The sequence below is a fragment of the Rhinichthys klamathensis genome, unplaced genomic scaffold (genome assembly GCF_029890125.1).
Source record: "Rhinichthys klamathensis goyatoka isolate OS25496 unplaced genomic scaffold, OSU_Roscu_1.1 h1tg000446l_1, whole genome shotgun sequence".
Classification (NCBI taxonomy): Eukaryota; Metazoa; Chordata; class Actinopteri; order Cypriniformes; family Leuciscidae; genus Rhinichthys; species Rhinichthys klamathensis.
The window spans coordinates 1,974,496-1,994,244 of NW_026606941.1; the positions used below are offsets into that span (position 1 = coordinate 1,974,496).

At 37.3% G+C, this 19,749-nt stretch overlaps 2 protein-coding genes across 2 annotated transcripts; both read left to right on the forward strand.

Moving 5' to 3' along the window:
- On the forward strand, positions 1-1,177 carry myadmb (myeloid associated differentiation marker b). Its single transcript, XM_056236356.1, has one exon. It carries the CDS (start codon positions 86-88, stop codon positions 965-967), a length of 882 nt encoding a protein of 293 aa, XP_056092331.1. The 5' UTR covers positions 1-85; the 3' UTR covers positions 968-1,177.
- A 3,472-nt stretch (positions 1,178-4,649) lies between these two features.
- On the forward strand, positions 4,650-11,274 carry ftr66 (finTRIM family, member 66). Its single transcript, XM_056236347.1, has 6 exons — positions 4,650-5,225; positions 5,958-6,053; positions 6,264-6,485; positions 6,576-6,726; positions 6,865-6,924; positions 10,629-11,274. The coding sequence occupies exons 1-6, from the start codon at positions 4,650-4,652 to the stop codon at positions 11,156-11,158; spliced, it is 1,635 nt and encodes a 544-aa protein (XP_056092322.1). The 3' UTR covers positions 11,159-11,274.
- The last annotated feature ends 8,475 nt before the right edge of the window (positions 11,275-19,749 follow it).

Consider the following 19,749-nt stretch of genomic DNA (forward strand, 5'->3'; position numbering starts at 1 on the left):
ACAACCAAGAAGAGACAGAATCCTGTTTCCTGTTACTCACAGTTGACATTAATTGGCCTGTAAATCGTCTTTTTGTGAGCCCATCATGCCGGTGGTGTTGCGTTCCTCACCTCTCCTTTGGGCCCGTGTGGCTGCCATGGTTTTCGCCTGTGTAGCATTCAGTGTAGCTCTTTATGGAGCGGGTCTAACCCACGGCACGGGTGACTGGTGCGTGTTCTGCTGGAGTTTCAGTTTCGTTGGAACTCTTCTGATAATCTTAGTGGAAATGTTTGGCCTCCAGACCCGCGCCCCTGTCTCATGGAAGAACTTTCCGATCACGTTCGCCTGCTACGCCTCCCTCCTCTGTCTCTCCGCTTCGATTATATTCCCCCTTTACTTCCTGAAAGGCTTTGCTGGTCGCAGTGAGATGATCAACTGCCGCATTGCATCTACCGTATTCTCTTGCCTCGCCACCATCGCGTACTTAAGCGAGGTGAGTCTCAGTAAGGCTCGTCCGGGAGAGGTGGCCGGCTACATGGCCACAGCACCAGGGCTGCTAAAGGTGTGCGAGACCTTCGTCGCCTGCATTATATTCGTCTTTATCAGCGAGCCGATATCGTATGACCAGAATGCGGCGACCAAGTGGTGCCTGGCTGTGTACTGCATCTGCTTCATCTTTTCGGCAGCCATCATCGTGATGTGCGTAGGAGAGTGCACAGGTTGCCTGCCCTTCTCCTTCGCCCGCTTCCTGTCTTCATATGCCCTCCTGGCTGTGGGCTTGTATCTGTCCGCCACCATCATCTGGCCCATATATAAGTTTGACAATAAGCATGGAGGCCAAAGCCACAGACCCAACAGCTGTGGCTCCAGCAGCGGCCTGTGCTCGTGGGACAAGCTGCTGGCCATCTCGGTGCTCAGCGCTCTCAACTTCATTCTTTATCTGGCTGATCTCATCTACTCAGCCAGGCTGGTCTTTGTTACTGTTTAAGGGGTTTAGCTAGAAATAATACAAGACGAAGGCAAAGAGTTAAAAGGCAAAAAGAGGGAAGTGGGTTGGAGAGTAATGATGTTTAAATGAAAGGTCATAAACTATATTCACCGTTAGCTATATTTTTTTGTCATGCCTGTTTAGCAATCATGTGTACAGTAGGCAAAAAAGTTGAACTTTTTAAAACTATTTTTAAAAATGTAACAAATGGACAAATTAATGATTATATATATATATTTCACTTGTTACATTTAATATTATTATTATTATTATTTTTGTTTCTTTGTGCTTTAAGTTGCTTTGCATGAAGGATTCTTTTATTAGCTACTATAGCTTTGTGAGTTTGTATGAGTGAATGTCAAATCACCAATCGCCACAATATAACAGCTTTCAGCTCATTCAGGTTAATCAGCATTAGTTAAAAACTGTGTTTGCACTTAATGTCTGTTATGTAATACTTGATATGTTTCAGTACATTACACTGCTCTTTGATGTATATGTGTCAAGTCCATATGGTGTAATGAACCGTACAAAATGAATTCCTAAAATGTAACTTAAGATACATTGACGATGAAGGAAAATATAAATGTATATTTGGACATATCATTAAACTGAAGACATCTTGAATATATTATTATTCTTATATACATGTTGTACTGGATTCATATTTACGGGATAGTATTGCTACATATGTGCATATGGATTTGCAAAGTATGCAAATGCTACAAATATTTTTCTTGTCAAATCTCTATAGAAACCATTGCTGTTTTTTTGTACACCAGCAGACAGTATCAGTTACACAGACACCTCGCGATAATGAAAGAAAATGAAATGTTTGTTTGCTGTGCTGTAAGTCTCTGGGATCTGCATGTGCCTGTCACAGACTGTTACACAGTCCTCGATGCTTGAATGAGAATGTTTTCATTGTATTATAAAAAAGTGAGAGAGCACATGCAGCATTGTGTCTCTCTCTGTGCTGAGAGGAGAACAGCACACACCGCAGCGTTGTGTGAATGTGTAATCAAGCTCTGAATAAAAACCATGATAAAGAAACAAGCGTAATCTCTGTGCTCTTGCCTCATTTACTATTGTATAAAGTGATTTAGACTTACCAACCATTTACTCATTCTTTGTTTAAAGTTACGCATGTGTAAAAAGATACAGAACATCTGTTGACTCTCCATCCCTGAACTAATGAATCACATTCTAGAACATTCACGTACAGTGCATTCACCCAGAGGAACATTTCATTGCTCAGAGGTCGCTTTTTCTCAGCTCAGGAGACTTGGATTGGATTGTTCAGTTATGTTGAATGGTATGAATCACCTTTGCCAGATGTGTTTCTCCTAAAATTAAGAATCAAAAAAAAATTTTTTTTTAAAAACATAAAAATCAAACAATTGTTGATATACAGAAAGAGTATAGAATTTTCAATTGAAAAATCTCCATTTGCTGTATTTGATCTGAATTCAGTTTCATAGGTCTCTGAAAAAACCTGAATTTTGAATGAATCAAATCAATGAATCATTCAATGTCTCTCTTACAATGAGTCACTTGGCACCACCTAGTCACTGCAATAAAGATCTAGTTTTCTCAACCTTTTTGTAACGTGTAGTGCTATGTCTGTGTTGTTTCATTGTGTTCTGGTTCTGTTTTCCCTGTTATAGTTTGCCTATGTTCCCTGTGCTTATTAGGCTATACGTTCAGACTGTCAGTCCAAATCTGATTTTTGTGCATATCCGATTGAAATTTAACAAGTTTGAACGGCAAAAAAATTACATGAAATGCACACATTTCACATTTCGAGCTACATTCATACGTGGTTTGAAATCAGGTTTTCTGGAAGAAGCATTTCTGGAAATCAGTTTCAGTCTGTCTGCTCTGATCGGATTTTGCATAGTTTGTGACTTCCTCACTCCACGTAAAACGTAAATGTTTGACGTTGTTAGGAAACAGAAACAAGGATGTGTTGTTGCAAAGTGCCGGACGAGCAGAAAATGACAATATAACAGAGACATGTTTTGAAATTGCAGAGACGACAGCACAAGAATAAAATCACTCATACCAGCCTCCTATGTTTCTGCCGCTGACTCAGAAGATGTAGTAGGCTAGTCCAGCACGGCATCACACATTGTCATGTTGTAAATAAGAAACATCCGTATTGCAAACCCTCCATGTTGTGGTTTTTGTTTGGCTTATGCCTACCAACACAACGTCATTGCCATAGAAACCAATGCAAATATTTCAGAAAATGAAAAAGTGGCATGGACACACAAATCGGATCTGAACAGTTGCGATACACAATGTGGACGTCAGTAATTTTAGATCAGATTCCAAAACAATACCAAATAATTGGATTTGGACTGACAGTGTGAATGTAGATTAGTTTCCATAGTTCCTAATTTACGCACCTGTTCTATTTTCCATTGATTACTCAGTGTGTGTATTTAAGCCTTCAGTTCATTCAGTTCTTTGTCCGGTCTCGTTTACGTCTTCATGTGCTTGTTATACTATTACTCTTGAAATCTATACTAATTATACTAACTATCTATACTAATTATACTATTACTCCTGCTTGTTCTAGTTGGATTATTATTAAAGACTGTTTTTGTTCTTTAATCCTTTGTGTGCTTTATTGCAGCCACTTCACCCATTACACTTTTTTTACTTGAATACTTTATATATATATATATATATTCATAAGTTAATCTGTATCTATACCCAGTAGGTATTTGAAAGCTTGGAACAACAAGACATTTTTTAATTCTTTATAAAAAAATAAAAAAAAACAGTTAATTTTTTTATTCATTTACATGACTTCTCTAGGTCTAGACATCCCAGTTTTACTATTACTCTTGAAATCTATACTATTTATACGAATTATACTAACTATCTATACTAATTATACTATTACTCCTGCTTGTTCTAGTTGGATTATTATTAAAGACTGTTTTTGTTCTTTAATTCTTTGTGTGCTTTATTGCAGCCACTTCACCCATTACACTTTTTTTTACTTGAATACTTTATATATATATATATATATATATATATATATATATATATATATATATATATATATATATATATATTTATAAGTTAATCTGTATCTATACCCAGTAGGTATTTGAAAGCTTGGAACAACAAGACATTTTTTAATTCTTTATGAAAAAAAAAAAAAAAACATTTAAATTTTTTATTCATTTACATGACTTCTCTAGGTCTAGACATCCCAGTTTTCCAAGGCCATATGAATCCTGGTTATCCAAAGAACAAAAATGTTAAGGGGATGAATTAAAATAAGAAATATCTTGATATTTTGACGTTTTGGCTTATGTTATTTTAAAGCTTGTTTTGTCATATTCTGAATCATTTTAAGTCCTCTTGAGGCCCCCTGGTGGAGAAACACTGATTTAGAGTTTGTTCAGGGGGTTTATCCAGTGTGGCAATCTACCCTAAATGGTGCTTCAAGTATCTTTATTTTATTTTATTTGATATTTTTCTTTAAAGTTTACAGTGCAGCATTTTTATTACAATTACAGTGCAATAGGCACACACATTTACCTATCTGTCATCTAAATAGGAAGAACTGAGGGGTGTGGCCCAGGAACATCCGTGCAAAACTGTGAACTGATTCTCAGTGACCCTATTTCATTTCAAACATTTCCCTACTGTAGACAACAAAATGGAAGAGCTCCGGGATACAGAAGAGTTTCGCTGTTCGATATGCCTGGACGTGCTGAAAGATCCAGCGGCTATACCATGTGGGCACAGGTACTGCATAGAATGCATTAATGATTTTTGGAACAAAAAAGATCATTTGGGGGTCTTCAGCTGTCCCCAGTGCGCACAGACATTTAGCCCCAGGCCTATTCTGAACGATACCATACTGGCAGATATGGTGGACAAGCCGAAGAAACTGGAACTTCCAGGCAACTCTGAGATTTGTAGCAATTACATGCAAGGTGATGTAACCTGTGATTTCTGTACAAGTATCAAACAAAAGGCTGTGAAGTCTTGTTTGGTATGTTTGGCATGCCAAAATCACCTTCAAGCACACAACAAATCTCCTGCCTTGAAGAAACACAAGCTGGTTGAAGCCTCTGTGAACCTCAACCAGGAGAAGATCTGTCCTCATCATCATCAATATTTGGAGATATACTGTCGAACTGATCAACAGTGCATATGTCCTTTGTGTGTGACGGAGGACCACAAAGGTCATGATACAGTACCAGCAGCTGTGGAAAGCACAAAGAAACAGGTAAAAAAAAAAAAAAAATTAACAATCATCTTTCTTGTTTTTCTTTGAGTGTGTAATTATTTAACAAGATACTTTTTCATGGTTCTTAACTCTATGGAAGACACAGTAAATTACAGTATACTCAGAGGTCTTTAAAAGCCAAAATCATTTTCCACTGAGGCAATGCACATTTTCAAAAGTGCACTCCAGCTCAATACAAACAGCTTTCGTTGTACAGAAAAGTTCATGCAACAGAGTAACAGGGACAAAATGTGAGAGAAAGGAGGCATTTAACTGATGTTTTTGAGGCTGTCCCTTGAGTTCAGTTTTCCAGCAAAAAAACAATAAAGTACCTGTAAATAAGTGTAATGTTATAAGGTTAGGATAATATATAAAAAAAAACTTCATGCTTCACATTTAAATTACAACCTGCAACGCAAACATATCCCTAGCAGAGCTTCCTGTTAACCAATCAGAGACGTTGATCTGTTGGCTTGGTCACCTACTTTGAATATTCTAGATATATGTCCTCACATATAAAGTGTATTCACTATTTTGTTTGTGACAAACGAGTATAAGAGTAACTCATATTAAAAGATCAAATATAATATAAAATTATACCTAAGCGACGTTAACAAATTCCCAAATAATGCAGCATGTCTATTCTGTAACATCACTCCTCCATTCTAATTACAGTCATAATTATAGTTAAAAAGTATGAATATTACAATAAAAACACTTGTTTCTTCACAGAAAGAATTGGGCATGACACGACAGAAATACAAGCTCAAAATCCACACTAAAGAAAAGGACCTGCTGGAGCTTAAACAAGCTGTGGATGCCCTGAAAGTGAGACATTTCCAGAACTGCTTTAACTTAAAATAGATGAATCCTCAAATGTTTTAAATCAAAAACAATTGACCTGAAAATAAATCAATTAACTCTTTACTTTGTATTAATAATAATAATCATAGTTTATTCTAAAATAAATATTATTAAATAAAATATATATATTTTAATAACAAAAATCACTTGATACATGTTTTTGTGCCCTAAAAGAGCTCTGAACAAGCTGCTATGAAAAATGGTGAACAGATCTTCAATGAGTTGCAGCAGTCTATTGAAAGGAGGAGGTGTAAATTCAGAGATCTGATCCGAGATCAAGAGAGAGCGGCGGAGAGCATGCTGCAAACACTGGAGCAAGAGATTACTGAGCTCAAACTGAGAGATCATGAGCTTGAGATGCTTCTGAAGTCTGAAGATCACGTTCATGTCCTTCAGGCAACCCTAAACCCAGTGCTGATTGCAAAATATACAACAAAATTGCTCAGAAGCCATTTGACAAATACTTCTCTCTCTCTCTTTTTACAGAACTGTCATTCCTTCTCTTCTGGCCTTCTTAACCCACCCTTCACAGTTGCTTCACTCTCCGATTTTAGCAAGGTGAACAATGCAATATCTGCTCTAAAGAAGAAGCTTGAAGTTGTCTTTAAAGGGGAATGGCTCAGGGTTTATCAAGCAGGTGAGGGGAAAACACCCCAAATTGATCTTTCTGCCTAAACAGTTCCTCTTTAACTAATTTGCAAATTGTTATGTAAATCAGCCTTTTTGGTTAAATCGCTTCCTTGTGATGCGCACATGCTTTCCATTTTCTCTCCAGCTAGATCAATGAAGATCCTACACTGCACAGTGCCCAGAATTAGATCAGAGTTCCTGCACCGTAAGTCAGTCTTATGCTCACCAAGGCTGCATTCATTTGCTCAAAAAACTGTAATAGCCTAAAATATTATTACAATTTAAAGCAGCATCAGTTGTGCTGCTTATATATTTTATGTGGAAATCATATACATTTTGTCAGGATGCTTTGATGAATAGAAAGCATTTATTTGAAATAGAATATAACAATTGTACATTGTTTTGCAGATAGGCTTTACTGTCACTTCTGATCAATTTAATATATCCCTGCTGAAAAAAAGTATTAATTTTTTTTTTTTTTTTGATTGAATACTTTGAATACTCACTGAATCTCACCCAAACTTTTACGGCAGCCTAGTGTAGATGTTAAGGGGCTTTTGCACGCACCGGATAGTTCTAGAACTTCTAGGAACTTACCACCAGGGTGGTTCCCCGAGAAATAATGGTTACCCCAGGAACGTTTTCTTGTTGCATTCGCACCGCCAGTAGGAACTTTGAAGTGACGTAAGCCGCGCTTGTTGTTGTGACTTTTATTTTGACGGCGCAGGGAACGACTGAGCCTGAATAAACGGTGCTCGCATTCTTTAGTTTACGCATGTTCATTAGTTTACGATCTGTCTAACACGTAATTCGATAGAACTGTTATACATAGAAAGTAGACAATATATGAAAAGTTATTAGCGTATGCCGTGTGGTTGATGATGTCCAGTGTTGCTAGCTGAGGAGAAATAAAATGGTCATGTTTAGCTTGGTCCCCTCAAAGTTCCGTTGGATTTTCTCCTCAGCGTAAGAGTCAAGAGGTCCATCCATCTATCACTGTTTTCTAGTGATGGCAGTGTGACGCTGAAGCTTCGAAACCCTGAACTACAAACCTAGAGAACCACTGCTTCAAAGCTTGCTTTGGTGCGAAAAAAATCATGTGACATATGACGTCCGAAGCAGCAAGTGCTTCATTGCCTGAATGAATCATCTGACTGGTTTGCGGTCCAATCAGGTGATTCACTGGAACGGCGCATCTCGATTCTGACAGGTGATAGGTTGAAACAGTTTTGAGCGCCTTTTAGTCTTTATAACCACTCTAAACAATGTAAAATTGTACAATGTACAAAACCATCAAAATGTGTACCCTCATCTGTTTAATCTTGCAAAAAAAAAAAATTGTTCGCCAGCATCATCTGTTCCTTGTGAGCGAGTGTTTTCTAAGTCTGGAGAGGTTGTGAGCAAAAAAAGAAACCGACTCAGTCCAAAAACTGTTGAAAAAATAATGTACCTCAATAAAAATCTTTGAGTGTTCCCCATCCCAAAAATCACCCCCTGCCATAGTTACACAAGCACACCCAACCTATGCCATATTTTCCCAGCACTCTCTCCTAAATAACACAAAACATACATTTATCAATTTTTATTTGTAAATAGAACATTATGCTCAGCATTAGCGTGTGCATCAAAGAGTTTTCAAAGGAAATATAGTTAAAAATCCAAGGGTGATCTTAGCAAAGATGCTTCAGAACTAAAGTAGTTTCTCCAATACTGCTCACTGATTAATTTGACTGCAGCCTTGCTTTTCGCCAGGAGAGGTCGCTGCAACTGAAGCTTCGAGTAATGAACCCATTTTCGAACCAATTGGCTCAAGTGGTTCAGTGCTTCACAAAAGCTTCATTTGGCCATCACTACTGTTTTCCATGTTCGTAGAGTTAGTTTCTGGAGTAAATACATAGGCTATAATCTCTGTGTTTACACAGCTTTTAAAAAAAAGGCGGGTGCTGGTGTTTCGCGTGCGTTCCAAGGGGGTAATCCATCAGCCGGAAGTTGAAGCTACCTCTGGGGGCCGCCATTGTAGCTGGCTATCACCTGCTGTTAGCATCCCATTAGTCTCGCGTAGCCAGACCTTCAGACTGACGGCTGAAGGTCTGGAATTCATAGCAGCTTTCTTTGGCCAAGGCCCGCCCATAAGGCCGTTTGACCGACATGTCAAACAACCAATTACAGTTCGTTTCGTTCAGCGTCACGTTTCGGTGCGTGGAAATGTCCCCACAACAACAGACTGGCGTGCAACAAGTCAGTCAGCATAGAAAATCAAAGAAGGAGAAGAAAACTTCAAGAGTCTATGCCGTGAACCTCGCATACTTTTGAGAATCCTACGTTTAGCTGATCTTGATAAATGCTCATTGTCACTCATGTAAACACAACAGTTTTTCTTCCGCAATCACACGTCTGCGCTTTGTTTCCCGGCGGACCGAAAATAAACGCGACACTCGCGCCCCCCGGAAATCCGATAAAATTCAACCAATCAGATGATGACTTCGACATTCCTGAAGTGTTTCCAGTTAAGTGTACCATATGCATCAGACGTTTAGCCAACGTTCCGTGGGCGTGACGTCTGAGGCTGAGACTAGCATCCCATTGACTCCCATTCATTTTGGCGTCACTTTGACAGCGAATAACTTTACATCTGAGGCGTCCAAAGACTCCATTTGTCCATTATTTATTTCTAAAGAAACACGACAATGTAAAAAAGGCTCCATTACTTTGTATCTTACGTTATGGCCCCGTAGAAGCCATTCTTGTAAAAATAGGCTAACGATTGCGTCATAACCACTGGACGCTCTGTCGCACAGTAGAGAAATTACCGTATAGACATAAGTAGAAGCTCGTCAGCAATCGTTTACTGTCTATGAGGCAATCGGGTGGACATGGAGGCATAAAGTCAAGGGAGAAGCCCATAGATAGAGAGTTCATAAAAGCAACGGGACAAAATATTTCAACAACAGATTTGTTTCAGATTTCAATTCAGATTTGTCCCGGCACAGCTACTAGAAGGTCAGAACGGTTGCTCATGTGACAACTACGTCGTCAAGCTCAGTTTGAGCCTGCGCAGAACGCTTGGCTATCAGGAAGTGAGTGCCCATGTTGGGCTTCAACTCTCTCTGTTGAAATCAACGGGGTCGCTGTGTCCATTTCTTTTACTGTCTATGGTGCGTTCGGCCAATCCGCGTACACTAACGTCACGGATAGTTCCTATTGTGCTTTTGAGCGGGGTCCAAAAACTTGGTCCATATATCAAACACGCTTGCATTAATTAATATGAAACTCGGTACACACATATAGATCTCATCGGGCCGAACAACTTTCGTGCTCTAAGTTTTACGTCAGCTCAACAGGAAGTTAGCTATTATGGGTTGTTTAGAAAATCATCTAAACAACCCATAAAATATAAATAATTTTTTTAAATAGCCTACTCCTCCTAGGTAATTCATCCGATTGCCACCAAACTCGGTGTGCATGAAGTCAAGACATTGAGGATGCTAAATTGCGAATGGATTTTTGATATCTCGAACGGTTTGGCCGTGGCGAGGAAAGTACTTTATGGCGAGAAAAGAGAAACACAAAGTTATAACTTTTGCATAAATTAACTGATCTTGATTAAACTTCAGCACTGTGTTCGTTGTAAGAGGCCGATCAGATGATGTGACTATTGTGAGTCAAAGAAGTAGGAGCTAAATGAATTCCTCCTAAAGAGTTCCTAGAACTAAAATCGTTCCTAGTTCCTACGGTGCGAACACACCAACATCCGGGTACTCCAATAGTTCTAGGAACTATGAAAAGTTTCCTCCGGTGCGAAAGCCCCTGGTGTTCTTCAACTTCTCATCTGATATGTGTTTATATGATTTGAATATAATACACCATGAATAAAATTTTTTGATCTCTTATGCTCTATCCATTTCTCAGATTCCTGCCCGCTGCAACTAAATCCTTTAACAGCCCACAAGGACCTTAGTTTGTCCAATGGGAACAGAGAAGCGGCTGTTCAAAGCCAAGAGCAATCCTGTCCCGACCACCCGGAGCGCTTTGATTACTGGTGCCAGGTGCTGGGCACTGAGGGCCTGACAGGCTGCTGCTACTGGGAGGTGGAATGGAGTGGGATGGGAGTAAACATTGCCGTCGCATACACAAACATTGCCAGGAAAGGGGAAAGCAATGAAGCCCACTTCGGTCACAATGACAAATCCTGGAGTTTGTTCTGCTGCAGGAGAGGTTATGCTTTCCGGCACAACAGGATTGTCAGTAAGATCTCAGAGCCTGGCTCGTCAAAGATAGGTGTTTATCTAGATTATAGGGCCGGGACACTAGCTTTTTACAGCATTGATGACTCAATGACCCTCCTTCACAGAGTTCAGACCACATTCATACAACCTCTCTACCCTGGCTTTGAGTTTGTGAGCTGTGGAGCCTCGATCAAGCTGTGTCAGTTGGAGTGAGGGCAAATTTGGCATTGAATGAAAGAATGGGTAAAATATTAAAGATAAAATAGATTTAAATTAAATATCAACACAAATTATTACTAAGTATGCACAATATTTTTGACTGAGACTCATAAGCCGATAGTTATTTTCATGTTATGGTAAATAACTGATAGCTAATGGCTAACATTAAAATAATGTAATATTTTGTATAAGTTATATTATTGTATTAATAATAAAGTTCTAAAAGCTAGAATAAGTCATTTAAAATTTTAAGTGAATTTTGGCATCAAAAATGGATATTCAGTATGATTACTTTTAACAGTAATTACATTTTTAAAGATTAACTTTAAGTGAGCATTAAATGATGTAAATGGTAATATAATTAGAAATGTATATATATATATATATATCATGTTGACAAATGGTAGGCTACTTATATATTCTATACTCCTAATCGTCCATTATGCAAAATATTTTTTTCCAGCCAAACACTTGTGACACATTTATGTCTATGATAATGTCTTTCCATTTAAACTACTACACACACAGTGAATTGCTGTTATTTCTGTCCATGGAATGTCCCTTGGGGTTAATATTGTCTGAATGCCTTTACACTTTCATTCTCTCTCAGTTCTGATTAAAAACGTCAGTAACAATTTAAATAAAATACATTATGTTTACCATTATATTTGCTTTGCCTTTCAGAGTCAACCTCATTCTTCACATCGCAGTCTATTTCTTTTGATATTTTATGGCATTTAGTATGTTTTAACTACAAGCACTCAAATAAATGGCACACTATGGCAAGCCATTTTTACATTTAATCCTTAATAAGTACCAGTATCTTTTATGCTACTAGTACTTATTCACTAGCTACTAGTGCTTATTCTTTAGGTACTGGTGCCTATTCTTCAGATAGTGCTTATTATTTAGGTAATAGTACCTTTTTAAAGATACTTTAGATACTAGTTTGTATTTATTAGACAAGTACTTATTCCAATAGTGTCTATTTCATTATACTTGCCTAGAAAAATTAGAACTAGTACTTTTTTTTTAAACTTAATAGGGACTAGTACTTTTTAAATTTTAATTTCTGCTTAGTATGATAATAATACATTGAATATTAATGAACCAACAACATATAAGAGAGAAATTAGACATAAAATAAAAGGAAATACAGATATGTCACTAGAGGAATTTATTCTTTTTTTTTTCATATTTTATATGTAAAAAATGCGTGTGTGTGTGTGTGTGTATATATATATTTAAATATTTTTTAATTATTGTTTTCCATCATTATGCCATTATGTTTCATTGTTTGGCAGTTCTCAAGTTCCTTTGATGTCATTGTTCATTCATTAGCATTGTTGTGCCAGTGTTCACCATTGTCAGCAGGCGAATTCGCTGTATTAGTTACTGACCCTTAAGAAACAGTGCAGAAAAAAGTAAATCTACAAGTGAAAGAAGGCCTTAATTAATAATTAACATTATAAGGGCAAGAAAAACCTTTTTTTATTATCAAAGGGCCATACTCATAAATAGAAATTCACAAACTGTAGCAATTTTTAGTCTTCAAATAGCTGAAACATATTTTGAGAAGGCCTATTTCACGGAGAGAAGGACTCTTATTTTGACATGCCTCTCAGATGCAGATAAATATTATTTTTTTTATTTTAAGAAATTATAAATACTCTCCAAAAAATCTCATGTGGTGGATGTTGGGTATTGTGGTTGTTTGAGTGGGTATTGTGGCTGGTGTGCATGAACTGTTTTTTGGTTAACTGTCAATTATCAAATCCAAATAGTCATGTTTTTATTGTAAATCAAAAACAATAAATTAGATAGCCTATTAAACACATCTTTAATTGTGTTTTGATGCTAACCAATTAGCAAGATAAGCTAACATACAAAGCCAGTTATACTTCTAAACAAACAATCAATTTCATTCAGTATCTTAACATATTGTATTATCATGTGAACTCTGATTGGATGATTGAGAGGTACTCATGTTTATGTAATGATCTGTTTGAAAGAAGATATCTCCAAATTCATTCCCACTAGTTCCTAATGAGGTTTAAGATATCTTAGTGCATATAGTAGTTATTCAGTTTTTTATATCATCTATTAATTTTTGACTAGTAATTATTCCAATAGTGACTAGTATCTTTTTAAATTTTATTATTAAGCATTCATTAGATACTAGTACTTATTTAATAAATGTTATCATTTTTCATTACATACTAGAAACTATTTAATAGATCACGAGTAGTTACTTATTTATTAAACACTGGTATCTTTTGAAATTGTTACTAGTAACAATTCTTATCTTACTAGTAAAGTCAAGTCACCATTTAGTGCTTTTAACAATATAGATTGTTTCAAAGCAGCTTTACAGTGATAATAGGAAATTACAGTAACAAAGATTGTTTTGGCTTTACAGCAGCTCTGGAATAAAGTTATTGTCCAGCTAAAGTTAGTTTTGATTGATTGATTGACTTCTGTTCCAAAGATCATTACTGTAGTTATTAACTTAGGGGCCGCTAACACGACACCGTTCTAACAGAAAACACTCAACGCGCTCCGGCCCGCTCACACGCACAAAACAGTGCCTGGTGGCTTGAGAACGCAAAGCCTGAAATAGATTCCAAAGTGCAAGCCTTGAATATGTTTGAAAAAAAGGTTATCTCTGCGCAAACCTCAAAAATGCAAACCCGCAAAAACGGAGACGGTATGCACAGGCGCATCACGTGTTTAGTCTATAGTTATCCGTGTTTGAATATATATGTGCGCAGGCATGTAGTCCTTCTTTACAAACCAACCCTCAACAAACTTGTCTGGCCTTAAAAATGTATAATAAAGAATTATTTATCGCTTCCGCATAGCCACGCGAACCGGTATTATCCCGACAACGTTTTATCTGTACAGAGGTAAAGGGAAGGGAAGGAGGCCTTCACAGGGGAGAGACTAGTTGACACTGCGTTGTCGTCGTGTCCAGGCGCAGATCCTTCATCAGATCTGGATACGGCGGACTAAAGTAAACTTCGGGATAATTAGAGAGACTAATATTAGCGTAGATGCCATCCTTCTTATGATGTAACACGTACATCAGGATTTATGGGAAGTGTTTCAGGTTCCGGCTGACCTAATCTATGCAGCCTAACATTGAATTATAGAAGTCTATAATGTGTTATGTGTATGCTAGGTCAAAGAGATGTGTTTTTAATCTAGATTTGAACTGACAGAGTGTGTCGGCTTCCTGGACAATGTTAGGAAGACTGTTCCAAAGTTTTGGTACTATAAGAAAAGGATCTACCGCCAGCAGCCGATTTTGATATTATAGGTATTATCAACTGGCCGGAATTTTGAGATCGCAATAGACGTGATTCACGTGAAGGAGTATAATGGTTTAAGAGCTCGCTCAAGTACTGGGCAGTTTAACCATTTAGTGCTTTGTAAGTAATCAGCAATATTTAAAAATTTACACAATGTTTAATAGGGAGCCAATCCAGTGTTGACAGAACCGGGCTTATATGGTCATACTTCCTGGTTCTGATATACTCTAGCTGCTGCGTTTTGGACCAGCTGTAGTTTGTTTATTAAGCATGCAGGGCAACCACCCATAATAAAATTACAATAATAGCCTTGATGTCATGAACTAATTGTTACGGATTTGTCATTGAGAGCATATGACGTAATTTCCCAGCAAAGGTCCTAGCACTGAGCCTTGTGGTACGCCATACTGAACTTTTGATGGATAAGACATCTCTTTATTTACTGCTACAAACCGATAATTGTTATGATTTAAACCACTGTAATTCCACTAATGCCAACATAATTTTCGAGTCTATTTAAAAGAATGTTGTGGTCAATAGTATCAAATGCAGAACTAAGATCGAGTAACACTAATAGAGAGATACAACCACGATCGGATGATAAGAGCAAATCATTTGTGACTCTAATGAGAGCTGTCTCAGTACTATGGTACGGTTTAAATCCTGACCTAAAATCCTTGCAGATATCATTTCTTTCTAAAAAGGAGCATAGTTGTGAGGATACTGCCTTTTCTAGTATCTTTGACAGAAAAGGAATATTCGAGATTGGCCTGTAATTGACTAATTCTGTAGGATCAAGTTGCGTTTTTTTAACAAGCGGTTTAATCATAGCCAGCTTAAAAGTTTTTGGTACGTATCCTAATGACAAAGATAAATTAATTATATTAAGAAGAGTATCTATGACCTAGCATCTCTTTCAGAAGCTTGGTCGGTATAGGCCTATAGGATCTAACATACATGTTATTGATTTAGATGATCTAACGATGTTTGCACTTAATTGTCTAAAGTAACTGCTTACATTTACAAAATAAGCCTACAATAGCAGAAGTAATCCCTGCTGATGAAATTAAGGTTTAAAGTCCCCGTGAACCGGAAGTTGCAAACGACTTTTCTCCAGTGTTGTGACGTATTTCCGAGAGAAACGGAATACTAAATGAGGCAAAACGGTGGGCGTGGCTTTTTTCTCAACTAGCACCTGATTGGATCTAGAAAAGTAGGTGTTTTCATTCAGCCTGTCTACTGTCAGTTGGAGGGGCGTGATTACGGATGTTAAGAAGACGCCCAAACCGTGAAACCTACGTCATCAGGCAAGGTCCTCCAACGCAGAGGGGAGGGGAAATTTCAGATTTTGATTAAAGATTACGAAGCCAAAAACATTTTTTGTGTGGATTGACTTGCATGGATGAATTGTTCACCACAAAACTATCAATTTAGGCAAACAAAGTAAGTATGGTCAATTTTGAATTCATGGGGACTTTAAACACTCTTCAATAAGGCTTCAGTTGTTAAGTTTACATTTAGTGAAAGTACAATAAACCTACTACTCTTTTTATATGAATCTGCAATTAATAAACTACTAATAAACGGCAAACTACTTCTTCACTGCTGATTCCTGGTGGTTTAGAAGATAATTACTCCGAGTCGCCCCCTGTCGTTTCGTTTCACAGAATAGCACAACGGCGAGCGCGTCAAGTATAAACGCCTCGTCCGTTTGGAGAGGTGCGCGGCGCGCGCGCAATCAGCGGAGACTCGCGCTGTGCTTGTACACACACACGCTCGTGCGGACGCGTCGAGTATAAACCCTTTTAAAACCCCTAGTCTTCTCTACTCACTTTAAAATTCATTTTCTTTTTAATTGTCTTTTGTTGCTGCAGTCTTTAGCTTGCGTGAGATGGCCTCTTCTTGTAAGACCCTGTTAACTCCTTGCATTAAAACATAGTCCACATGGTTTCTGGGGCAACATTATAGTAGATATTGGAAATATATAAACTTGTTTTTTTTACAGTCTATGGTGTGAACACACAAAAGACACATTTAATAGGCATATATGTATATGGATGTAAATCTCTCTCTCCAAGTAAAGAGTTACTGCACACTCACTCAAATATTTTGATTATTTCCAACATCACACAATAAAACCCACATTAAAAACTTTTCCCATATTGGTTTGAATGTAAATTCTGGTTTGAGTTGTTTCTTATGAAATGATCTAATTATATAATTTATATCTTAATATACATTTTTTCTTAAAATAGCTTACTGGTGGACTAAAATATGTGGGTTTAATCATACTCTGTCTTTACCAAATTCTTTTTAACTTGCATCTCATAAAGGTGTGTGTTTGCTTAAGCTTAAGGTGTGTGTTTGCTTAAGGTATAAGAAAATGATAATCTCTCTCTAAACTTATAAACACCCATCTTTTAACGACTTACAAAATAAACAACTTACAGAGACATACATGGACATGGTTTTAATGTCATTTTCAATTTTCTCTGCACAGTCCATCATCGGTGACCAAAAGAAAGCAAAGTGGAAATCAAAGTGGCTTGACACTTTTTCCACTATTGTTCCACCAACAAGTGCTTGTGCCGTTGTACTTTGAAGATCGGGAGCAAATTGATGCAATCCACACTCACCTGACATCAATTACACACACACACACACACACACACACACACACACACACACACACACACACACACACACACACACACACACACACACACACACACACACACACACACACACACACACACACACACACACACACACACACACACACACACACGATAAAATCACCATGTATGCCCTTTTAAAAATAGTTAAAGAAATGGGGCAAACCATAGGGGAGTCATCATAATTCATAAATGATGTTAATAAAAAAAATTGTGAACAACAATATTGTGTCTTTCTTTTAAATGGCCCTTTTAATTTTAGAAAAGGGATAAATTGTGTTTGTCTTCATAAAATGCTAGGACACTGTTTTGTAGCTTTATGACGACCAATAGAGAATAGTAGCTACAACAGATATTTAGTCGAGGATCCATATGATTACATGGTAGCCTACTGTCTAATTGGCTAAATTTGGTTAATATCTAAATGTAACTTTATATAAATTCATAACATATTTCACTCAGTCTCCCATAAAAACCTACGGTGAATAGGCCTATAACTGCAGCAGGTCATATACTTGTCATATAACATAATTGATTCATGTGTATTTTTAATTTTTCAATTCACAAAAACTCTTCTGTCTTTTGTAGGCTGAGTGAAGAGAGTGAAGCCAAACTGAATATCTACAGACATTTTAATCCGTGCAGATCTACACTGTAGCGTTTATATTTAAATTAACAAAAAACTAAAAAATGGGCAAGTCTATGGACGAGTTATTAATGTGCACGCGTCGATTTAATTATGTTATTTCGCAGTACATCCCCCTACTGGACGCATCAGGAACAACAGGGGCGTAAAACTGTCAGGGACGCAAAACTGCCAGGGGTGTATTTCTGCCGGCTCCAGGTCTGCAGCCTCCCCATATAGTCGCTTAGGAGCACCTTTAACGATTAAATGTTAAAACGGCTTGCCATTGGAGCACGACATTTGAACAGCAACCAAAGCTTTATAGACAAAATAACAGAAACAGCGACATCTGGTGGCCAAATGGGCTAAAACCAGGCCTTCAGAGGAAAAGCACCTGAAAACTAGAGAAAAACATGTTATCAGATTAAAATGACTATAATATATTCACTATCATTTTGCGTTAGAGTGCAAAGAACATGTAGGCAACATTTCTCAGAGATAGACTTGATAGAAGTCTGGATGAGGGTGAAGTCTACTTTGGAAATCAAAAGTTGTGGGTTGATAATGATAAGTGCTTTGGTAATCAATTATTTACAATGAACATGTAAATGTAATGTAGCCTAGCCTACTAGTTTATCTAAGCTCATGTGAGTGCACTGACAGACTGACTGAATGATGTTTGGGATAACCAGTGTAAGGAACAGATCCGGGTCCATACTCACCAATGTGGTTTCAGACCATGGTAGTTTACCAGCGCCAGTTTCAGGCTGAAAATATGCTGCTATTTGGCAGTCCACCAAGATGCGGCCCTGTTTATTTTGGAACAACACAACATTCCCACAAGACAGATTTTAACATATACTGAGGTGATTTTAGATTAATTATACTGGTTTACAACTGAGATTATTTGCTTATCAGCTCTACAACCTGAGGTTTTATTAAATCCCGATTTTTTAAAGGTCAAGTTGCATTAAATGCCTTATTATTGCTAAATCTTTTGTTTATCTCCTGAACTGTGCGAAGCTCGTTTTACTGAAGCTCTGAAGCTGAATGAACGCATGGTCGTCAGAACTACTGTAATGAAATCTCTAGAGTTCCTGCTTTACTTTAATTTAGATGTTAAACCGTGTCCAATTTTAGTTTGAATGTTTCAGTAATAGATGGCAATGGGTGAGACATTGCCATCTATTACTGAAACATTCAAACTAAAATTGGACACGGTTTAACATCTAAATTGCGTAATAAGATGTCATGGGCCTAAATGGGCTAAATGTATTATTTTACTAGATTTTATGAGACAATCCGTAATCCGTAAATCTTAACCCTACCCATAAATTATCCCTAAAATCAGGGAAATAGGTAAATAACAGATGTAGAACCCTAACCTAACCCTAAGCAATGAGGAAGATTTTGCACTTAAAATCATGTTCACCGTGCTTCCACGGTAGGATACTTTTTTTTAAATAGTTGATATGGAACAAGCACCATCTAATAAGTATTGTTGTTGTCATTTATGAATCAAAATATTATTTTAAAAATGTTATGCAAAAACATAGACATTGACTTCCACTAGGGGGCCAAAGTCCCTCTTGTCGTCCAAATAATAGACAAATATTCCACTTCATTTACACTGTCAACCATGACAGAAACTAGTCACAAATCACAACAAGTCCACATTGTATTCCTACAATTCAGTGACTATGAATTCAATGATTATAAATTTGATATTCTCCCTTTACAAATATTTAGATGTTGTAATATTTCCTGTGTGGGGGCAGGGGTGAAGAAGTCACATTTAAACTACCAAGACACTGTGTACAAAGGACATGTTCAGTTATCCCACAAATAGACAGCAAAAATTAAGGCAGTTTCCCAGATAAAAAAAGGGAATGGGGAAAATATTAAGGTTTTGTTGTACATTACCTAATCGTTAAATGAACTACCCCCATAAATGGACCTTTTAGATGATCAAAA

Excerpts from the sequence above, each read along its gene's own strand:
- myadmb (XM_056236356.1), top strand. The coding sequence starts at position 86 with ATGCCGGTGGTGTTGCGTTCCTCACCTCTCCTTTGGGCCCGTGTGGCT.
- ftr66 (XM_056236347.1), top strand. The coding sequence starts at position 4,650 with ATGGAAGAGCTCCGGGATACAGAAGAGTTTCGCTGTTCGATATGCCTG. Across the intron at positions 5,226-5,957 it reads TGGAAAGCACAAAGAAACAG|AAAGAATTGGGCATGACACG; the intron begins GTAAAAAAAAAA and ends GTTTCTTCACAG. Across the intron at positions 6,054-6,263 it reads AAGCTGTGGATGCCCTGAAA|AGCTCTGAACAAGCTGCTAT; the intron begins GTGAGACATTTC and ends GTGCCCTAAAAG.